Here is a 9368-nt window from a genome sequence, read left to right as displayed (position 1 = left end):
CTGCGGTAAGGCAAATCTAGTACTGTGGTTGATGTCAGGGGCCAGTATGGTGCCCTGAACAGCCCCAGTGCTGGCTTCTTTGCTATTAAGTCTCTGCAGCCTTGTTATAAAAGGACTAAAAGTTCAAACACAATTTCAAGCCCTCCAATCTGCCTGGAGGTGGCAGACGGACGGCTGGTTTGTAGGATGTGCCAGTCTGGATGCTGACATCACTCTGTTGTAGCCTTTTGTGCTTGGGCAGCATTTTCCAAAATTTTCCTTTTCCACTCTTCATAATCCTGTGCCAGATCTTCATCTTTCTGTTGTTTATGTGGAATCTCTACTACCTTCTCTTTTTCTGTAAGAGAACATTTTCTAAAGTGATTTAACAATTTTTATGCTTACAAATGTAATAAAAAAGTAAACTTGTCTAAAATGTCTAATGATGGTGATAGAGAGTAAAACACTGAAATAACGAAATGTGAAATAACAACTACCACATAATATTTTTCTCTCTGTTATACCTCAAATACTCCAAAATGTTTTAATATTGTTGTTGTTATGTGCCGTCAAGTCAGACCCAACTCACAGCGACCCCTCCTTGGGTTTCCGAGGCAGTATCACTACAGAAGTAGATTGCCCCATCTTCCTTCCGAGGAGTGGCTGGTTAGCAGTCAGGTGCCTTAGGCACTACCCTACCAGAGCTCCTAAATGTTTTAATAGCTAACATCTATCAAGCACTTATTCTGTGCTTGCAAGGCAATGAACCAAGAGCTTTAAATAGTATTATCTCATTTAACCCTCACCATAATCCTATGGAGGAGCTCTGATGGTGCAGTGGTTAAGGTGTTAGGCTGCTCACCAAAAGGTCCATGGTTTGAACTCACCAGCCACTCCACAGAATGATGAGGCAGTCTGCTTCCATAAAGATTTACAGCTTTGGAAATTGTATGGAACAGTTCTATTCTGCCCTACAGGGTCGCTATGAGTCAGAATCCACACAATAGCAGTGGGTTTGGTGGTTTTTTTTTTTTTTTTTTTTAAATAATCCTAATCACATCTCACAGATTAGAAAACTGAAGCCCACAGAAAGATAATAGATTTAAGTGATTTTCTTAAAATCATATAGAGGTAAGTAAAGCATGATTTGAACCTAGGCAGTCTGGCTTTAAAATGTATTCTTATTTACATGATACTTTTGTTACTTCTGTTAATGATTGCTTAAAGAACTAGTCTTGTCAAATGACTAACAGTCAGGATTTATTTAAAAACTGATACTTGCCAGGCAGGCTGCTAGAGTAGCGGAAGACTGTTTACTGTATTCATTCCCTATCAGTAGGATGTTAGTAGGCCTTACCTTTCGCTCTGGGTTCAACTGCTGTCTTCTTTTTTTTCCTTGGTGGCATCACTAAATCTCTAGGTTCTCCTTTAAGAAGGAGGGAAGAAAGTGTCATCAAGGTTAATTTGTCTCCTATTCTCAATTTAGTATTTGGGCATGTTTGGATCACACACACACACAAAAATTAGATACTTTGACTGACCAAGTACTGATATATCAAGATAGGGAGAAGGCAAATGATCTTGTCATTTTCCTTCTTTGACTTTCTTTGCAGACTTGAGAATCACTTTTATTATAGCTTCTATATATGGAGGCTGGCGTTTAAAATCAGAATATATTGATGGAAAATTGACTTTCCAGGCATGGATTCCTAAGTTTTTTTTTAAAGCTATTAAACTACTTTATCTGAAAAGTAGGAACAATTTTCTCACTAAAAATTTATCAGGTGTATATTAAATGAAGAATTCAGAAAGTGGCCATTTTGCAAGTTTAAAAATATTTAACTTTTATCAGCAGGACTGTTTTCGAATGACACAATCTTGAACTATGAAATACTCACTGTCAATCTGCTGTACAATCTTCTCTAATTGTTTACACAGTCGATCAAATATGGCTTTTTTTACGCCAGATGTGGCTATCATTTTATTTTTATCCACATTTAGCTTTAGAACCCTACAAAAGAATTCAATAAATTACTTTTCTTAAGCTTATTTTCTTTTTACCTATGCTGTATGAAGAGCTTCAAGTGTCTAATTTTCCTGTTTCAAGCATATGTTAGTTATAACCATGTACATTTTCCTTTAAAGGTATTTGTTTGTTGGAATGAGAGAGTTAAAATATACATGGAGTCTTTCTGTAACAAAAACGGCACATAAAAAAATTGGTATAGATCTTTAAAAACTCTTTCTTAGTAAATCTCAGATGTTATTACAGTAAAACTGCAAGTGCTGGAAACTGTGTAAGGCAGAAACTTGTCAGAGAAGGAAAACTCAAATATTTTCTAAGAGAGAACAAAAGAAAAGTGGTAAAGGCAAAAAACTCACAAGACCTGGAAAAACAAGGCAGTCTTGTCAAGTTCCAGCTCTCAGTCATTGGCTGAATGAAGGACAGCATTTTAAGTGTCCCATGATGCTTGTGTTTTTACTACATGGTTATACCCTGCTCCACCACTGCCAAAGGAACAGGGAGGCCACATTTTCTGACCTCCTCTAACCCCACAAGAGGAAGACAGAATCACCATCAGTAGCCCAAGGGCTATCACTGTGATGCCAGACATGCCACCTCCCTCCAGCCCTTTCACCAACCCTGACACCAACCGTTCCTCCTGTAGTACCCACCACCTCTCTGCTGGGTTTGATAATTCGCTGCAGTGGCCACACAGAACTCACAGATTATGGGGTCTATTAGGGAAGCACCAAGCTACAATTCTAATTCAGAAATGCACTCAGTCTCTCTTAGCCCGCTATCTCGCAGCTGACAGTCTCTCTCAGTCTCTTTCTCAGCAGCACGTGTCTCTTGCGTCTCCCAGCTGGCAGTGAGAGATTCCTTCTGCTTCTAGGAAGACTCCTTTTGAGCCTGGCAGAGTGACCAAACTAACCAATCCCAGCATCAAAATTCTATACACCTGAGAGAGAGAGCGCAAACTTCCCAGAAGATTGCTTCCTGCTGGTTCAACAGAAACACCCCAGCTGGATAACTAACAATCAGGAGCTACTCAGTTGCTCATGGCAAATTCCACCACGGAGTTTATAGACTTATGGCTAGAAAAGCCATACCAGGTAATTTACTACACCACATCCAGACCCCAAAAACCCCCAACCTAATAAAAGCTCTGGTGGCATAGTGCCTAAGGCATCTAACTGCTGAACAGGAGGTTGATGGTACAAACCCACCAGCCACTCCACGGAAGGGAGACTGGGCAATCTACTTCCATAAAGATTTACGTTCTTAGAAACCCAAAGAGGATCACTATGAGTCGGAATCAAGTCAATGGCATTGAGTTTTGCGTTTTAATAAAACGCCTGTGAACAAGCGCTAATAAAAAATGCAAAGCAAACTTCTCACTCAGGAACATAGATCTGTTCACACCTTTCTTTGATCAGTAGAATGTGGTTTCAAAGTGGGGTTATTTGCTAACAGTCCTCATTGTTTTCTGTAATAACAGCTGTATTCCCTCCCCATACACACATACCATCAAAGAAACATTTTCCATGAATGCCAATTAATCACACTAAGTATGTGGCCAATACAGCCAACTACACCACAATTAGTGGCTGAGTAGTGAGAAAGAAACTCATTCTTTAAGAGCCAATTACATTTTGTTTTGTAAGTTTTCCAGCAAGACAAAAATAAGAAAGCTATGCAGAAAGATATCAATCATTATTAATAATCCCAGTGTATCATTTCAGTATATACATAGATAACCCATCATTTGAAGACTCAGATCTAAGAATTTATAATGGAAATGTCTTACAAGTGACTTGATGAACAGTTGCAGTAGGTACTTTCTTTTTTGAAGTATTACTAGAAAATCATAAATGACCAGTGTGTTAATGAACAGATTTCACCACTTATAAAAGGCAGACCCTGGAGCCAGAAAACCCAGCTTACATATGAATATTTGCCACTTGGCAAGTGGACTTCCAAGTTCTAAGTGGTCAGCTACATTGTGAGATAAATTGGGAATCTCATCACTTGGCCACAATTCCTAACATTATTTATAGGCAAATTATGTTCTGATTGTAATCAACTTCAATTATGTATTCTTTGAAATTGAAATACCCTTTGTAAATTAAAAAGTTTTCTGAATATTAAAGGCATACTTACTTGCATGCTGAAAGTAGCGCAGCACTGGTGAAAAGGGGCCTGGATAAGTCAAGATCTACTTGCTGTGTCTGTGGAAGACTGGACTCATAGCTAAGAGAAAGCAGTGTTAGAGAATTATTTGTTAGAAGAATTATTTCAAGCGGGATTGAGAAATGCAAATCAGAATTTACAAGCTTTTTTATTATGTGAGCTATGTGTCTGTTACTTTAACCTATTAGTTATTTTCTTAATATTGAAAATTTGCCAGAATAGGGCACTGGCTCATTTTGCTTTATACATCAGTAAAATTTTCAATTAAGGTCTTTATGCCCATACCTTTGCAGTATCTTTGAAGCCATGTTCACTGCTTCAGTACAGCTAAACTGTACAGCGAGGTCTCTCATTCCAATATTTGATTTCAGGCCCAGTAAACACTCAAAAGATTTAAGGCAGCTCTGATACATCTTCTTGTTCAAACCAGAAAGTTGAATTAAATAAGCCTTTGAAAGGAAAAACACACACAAATCACAAAAACCTTAAGTTCTCTATGTAAGTATTCTTAAACATTTATTTAGTAAGTGGTATCAACTTTTCAAAACCATTAATTCTGTGACAAATCACAGTACCTTAAGGTTTAGTTTCATTTAGTCAAAAATCAGTAATTATGTCAGGCAAAATATTACTTTTAAGAACAAAATATAGAAAAGCAGTCATTAACAAGTAATTTAATATACAACATAGTGTTACTATAGCTAAACTATGAAAGACACAAATATGGTCACTTGTTTTTCAACAAAGGTGTCAATGGAATTCACTGGCAAAGGAAGGGGGGAAAGTAGTGGGAGTGGGATGAGGAGGGCGTGTGCAAAGGAGGGGAAAAGAGACAAGAGGGAAACAGGAGGATCAACAACTGAAGGAAGCCAATTCAGCCTGGGATAATCCAGGAAAGCTTTATGAAGGATGTAGCAGCAAGGTAGGGTCATGTATGATAAGTTTTCCAGAAGGCATTCCAAGGCAGTTGCCTGCCAAGTGCAAGGCTGGCAGTTCAAACCCACCAGCCGCTCCCCACCACGGTAGACAGGGCCATCTCTTTTTAGGGAGCTCTGGTAGATAGTGCCTAAGGCACTTGACTGCTAACCAGAAGGCTGGCGGTTCAAACCCACCAGCCACTCCTCAGAAGGAAGGTTGGGCAATCTACTTCCGTAGTGATACCACCTTGGAAACCCAAGGAAAGGTCGCTATGAGTTGGGTCCGACTCGATGGCACATAACAACAACAAAGTCATTAAAGTGCATGGTAGGTTAAGTAAACAGTGTACCTTGAGTTTAGGATTTGAGAAAGGCTGGAATGTTAAGTAAGGACAGACTGTTTGATGGTACCAGGGAGTCCACCCAATTTTGGTTTTCACTTAATGACATGTTTATTCTCTGCCAGCAAAAGCTGTCAATGGACCTAACATCAGTATGACTGCAAAATATACAACATATATGAAAAAATAAAGAGGTCTTACTCAGGTGAGTCATACAGATATATAATAGCCACGAGGGTTCGCATTCAGTGCTGTCCTCTCCAAGGAGATAAATCTTTACTGAAGTAGGCTGCCCAGTCTTCCTTCCACGGAGTGGCTGGTGGGTTTGAACCAGCCTTCTGTTTAGCAGTCAAATGCCTTAGGCACTACAACATAGGTAACAAAATATGTGCCATTTGTTTTTAATGCCACCATTGAACGTGTATGATTATTTGCTAGAGAGACTATTTAGTAAAGTGAGACAAGAGAGACTGTGTGTGTGTTATGAGGGGGGTCGATTCCAACCAGAAATGAAAACATATGATTAAGCTTCAGTGTTGCACTGGATATTGAGATACCAAATAAGACCTACGTACCCTGTCCAAGGGGCACTTCATACAGGAAGCTGCAAGATCCAGGCACATGACTGCACTGCTGGTTTCTGTGCTATGTGCAGACAGGCCAAAACACTTCACTTTGGACAGTCGCAAGTATTCCTCTGCTTTCCTGGTTATAAGGGCAACACATTCATTAAAACTGTAGTTCAGGAGTTTGTCCAACACTTTAGTAAACAATTATTACAGCCCTGTGGACTTCATACTACACACGTTTATTTGGGGCTAGGAATGAAGCTTACAACCTTTGGGGGGGCTCTATATAAAACGATACTGCCATCTGATTCCTGACACCACTGTGATTGAGTGCTTTCAGGTAAAAGCAAGCCCTTCAATTCTTCTAAAAAACAACCCTTCTTTTTACCTTCCAATACTGGAACAAGCATGAACAGAGAGGCAGGCAGGTTAAACTAGGACTACTCCTTTTCTCTGTTCCTCTAAATCAGTGGTTCTCAAACTTCAGTGTGCCTGAGAATTGCTTTGGGATGTGTGTGGAGTGTTCCTGAAAATGAATTGCTGGGTCCCATCCCCAGTTTCTGATCAGCAGGTCTAGGGTGAACTCAAGAATTTTATTTCTAGCAAGTGTGAAGATGAGACTGAGGTTGCTGGTCCAGGAACCACACTTTGGGAACCACTGTTCTAACTGGAGTCCAGGAGGTCTTAGCTACAAATCTTTTATTTCCTTAACCCTTCTTCACCTGGCTACGGCGACCCCCACCTCAGTCCACGCTTTATCCACAGGGGCTTTATTTGTGCCCCTGGAGCCTGTAAAGGTCCTTCCCAGCTCTGGTAGCATAGTGGCTAAAGCACTTGACTGCTAACCAGAAGGCTGGCGGTTCAAACCCAGCAGCCACTCCTCGGAAGGAAGGTTGGGCAATCCTACTTCCGTAGTGATACTGCCTCGGAAACCCAAGGAGGGGTCGCTATGAGTCGGGGCCGACTCGACGGCACATAACAACAACAACAACAACAGCACGGGCTGTTGTCTCTGCGTGGGTCGCACAGCCCAAGCTGACACCTCCTACCCAATCGGGGCTCAGCACAAATGGCTCCTCCTCCAAGGCCCTTCCTCGGTATTTCCATCTAAAGCGGCTACCAGGCCGCGCCCTGCCCAGCCGTTCTGGCACATCACCTTGTTTAATTTTCTACACAGACCTTACCACCATAGACAGTGACCTCCAGGGTCGGCACCGCATCCTTCTAGCTCACCGCTGTAAAGAGACCCTCAGTATTTGCGGGGTGGCCAGAAGTTCTCCCCTACTCTTTTCTTTTTCCCACCACTAGGCATTCTGCAGAACTAAATGTTCCCAGAGACACCTAAAATCGCCACTTTCTTGCCATCTCCTATAAGTCCACAGCCGGGAAGTTCTTTTTGAAAACCAAAACCAAACTCACTGCCATCGAGTGGATTCCGACTCACAGCCACTCCCTTTGGGTTTCCAAGGCGGTAAATCTTTACGGAAGTAGCCTGCCCGGTCTTCCTTCCGTGGAGTGGCTGGTGGGTTTGAATCGCCTTCTGGTTAGCAGTCAAACGTCTTAGGCACTGCGCCACCAGAGCTCATGTAAATCCACAGCCGGGAAGTTCTTCTTGAACTAGGCCCTAAATCCCCCCCAGCGTCCCATTCCCAGTCCCGTGCAGCCAGTCGCGCTGGAAGGACGCGAGCCTCGCCTGATAGCTCAGGGCCGGCCGATCAGGTAGGGGTGCTGTTTAGGGAGGGCGCAGTCAGACTCACCTCAGCACATCTGGCTCGGCGATGCCCAAGCGCATGGCGAAACGCCTGATAAGCCCTGACTCCATGGCGCCGACGAGAACAACTGGCAGGTGCAGCTCCAGCGCAACAAAAGCCGCGCTCAGAACCCCTGCGGGCCACTGAGAGCCAGGCCCCGCCCCAGGCTCATTTGGATTAGTTAGGACAAAAAGTCGAGACCGTCCCACAAACCAATCCTAGGTTTGTTTCTGCGCATGCGCATCATCAGGGTCCTCCCCAAAGCAGAGAGTAAACGTGGACGGCTCCCCCTCTTTCCAGTCCTTCCTTGACAAGCCTCATCAAACGCTGCCTTTCCCTCCTGCTGTCTCTTTTTTTTCTTGGCAACCGAGGGCTTCCCCGCTGCTCTCAGGTTTCTCCACGGCTCGGCCTCCTTCTCACACACTGAAGAAAGACTGGCTGACGCCCTGGTCCGTCAGTGCAAGCACCAATAAAAACGCGAGACTTGGGGGGGTCCTAAAAGCGGACCAATGGAGGAGCCGTTTGCTGGGTTCGTAGGCGGGGCCAGAGAGGGCGGGGCTTGGAGGGGCCGCAGCGTCACCTGACCGCGGGAGGCTCCGCGCGGGTGGGTGCTGCTTGCTGCAGGCTCGGGGGTTTCGCCATGGTGAGTGCTGGGAGGGCATCGGGCCCGGGGCCGACTCTTCTCCCAGCCCTTGCTATCTCCCATCACCCCGGACCTCTGCGGGCGGAGTTTGGGCCTTGCAGCACGATTGAAGCAAAAGCCATCCCGGCGTGGCCTGCGGAGTAGGGGACAGGCCGGCGAAGGCCTCAGGCTCGGGACGGGGTGGGCGGCGGCTCCTGGCCGCGGCCGTTGCTCTAAGATGGGGCGACCTCTCTGAGTGGGTGTCTTAGCCTACAGGTTCTAGGGTCCCATGAAGGCCTGCGGCCGCCTTTGACAGAAATCGGCCACCGCCCCTACGTACTGGGAGACCGCGTCGGAGGTCTGGGCGTTAGTCCGGATCGGAAGCGTTCGGAGAGCTATAGGTGGCGGTGGACCCGCCCTAAGGTTGCTCCCTCGCTTGCATTCCCACCTTTGTGCTTGGTTGTGCTAGACCCGCCCTACGCCCTTTGCCTGTGCACAAATACCCACTGAAGTAGCTGCAATAGGGCCCTACCTTGTCTTGGCTTCGTAGCCCCCATCGGCTGTCAGTGTTTGTCAGCGAATTCTAGGGACCCGCTTACGTGAAATTCCTGGAATGACTCGTGCTATTTTCCATTAATGCTGACGGTCGGAAGAGAGACTGTTTCTTTTAACATTTGTCCATTGGGCATTCTGGCTCTCTTGTCTTCACCTTGATGAAGCCCAGATATTTTACCTGCTGGAAGTAAATCGTTCTCCTTTGCTCCTCTCCGTGATGGCAGCAAATCATGGTGGGGCTGTTGGTTGGCCAGTAAACTTGAACTTCCTTAAAATGTGAACCCTTGTGTTTGGTTCCCACAAAGTCAGGTTGACACTTGCGTTTTATTAGCGTTTGACATAGTCTGTATTAATAATGTATTTAGATGTTGATGTACTGTCAGTTTTAACGATCTCATTCATTTTATGTGGAAAGGCTTCTGGAAGCCTGGAAACAGGC

At 44.3% G+C, this 9368-nt stretch overlaps 1 protein-coding gene across 1 annotated transcript; it reads right to left on the bottom strand.

Moving 5' to 3' along the window:
* Nucleotides 1-209: 209 nt before the first annotated feature.
* ORC6 (origin recognition complex subunit 6) lies at nt 210-7910 on the bottom strand. The gene is made up of 7 exons (XM_007946801.2): nt 7759-7910; nt 6008-6137; nt 4460-4623; nt 4145-4234; nt 1878-1990; nt 1337-1405; nt 210-337 (listed from the first exon to the last, which is right to left on the bottom strand). The coding sequence occupies exons 1-7, from the start codon at nt 7821-7823 to the stop codon at nt 210-212; spliced, it is 759 nt and encodes a 252-aa protein (XP_007944992.1). The 5' UTR covers nt 7824-7910.
* Nucleotides 7911-9368: the final 1458 nt, after the last annotated feature.

This window comes from Orycteropus afer, unplaced genomic scaffold (assembly GCF_000298275.1).
Source record: "Orycteropus afer afer isolate SDZICR_OR568_19922 unplaced genomic scaffold, OryAfe1.0 scaffold00009, whole genome shotgun sequence".
In the NCBI taxonomy this organism is placed as follows: Eukaryota; Metazoa; Chordata; class Mammalia; order Tubulidentata; family Orycteropodidae; genus Orycteropus; species Orycteropus afer.
Note: the sequence above shows the minus strand (reverse complement) of the source record. Positions and strands in the feature narration are given on the sequence as shown.

What these genes read in the sequence shown, in the direction of transcription:
- ORC6 (XM_007946801.2), bottom strand. Translation starts at nt 7,823, where the DNA reads ATGGAGTCAGGGCTTATCAGGCGTTTCGCCATGCGCTTGGGCATCGCC. An exon ending in GCGCTACTTTCAGCATGCAA is followed by an intron (nt 1,991 to 4,144) that starts GTAAGTATGCCT and finishes ATTCTTTTGTAG; the next exon opens with GGTTCTAAAGCTAAATGTGG. An exon ending in GATTGTACAGCAGATTGACA is followed by an intron (nt 1,406 to 1,877) that starts GTGAGTATTTCA and finishes TCCTTCTTAAAG; the next exon opens with GAGAACCTAGAGATTTAGTG.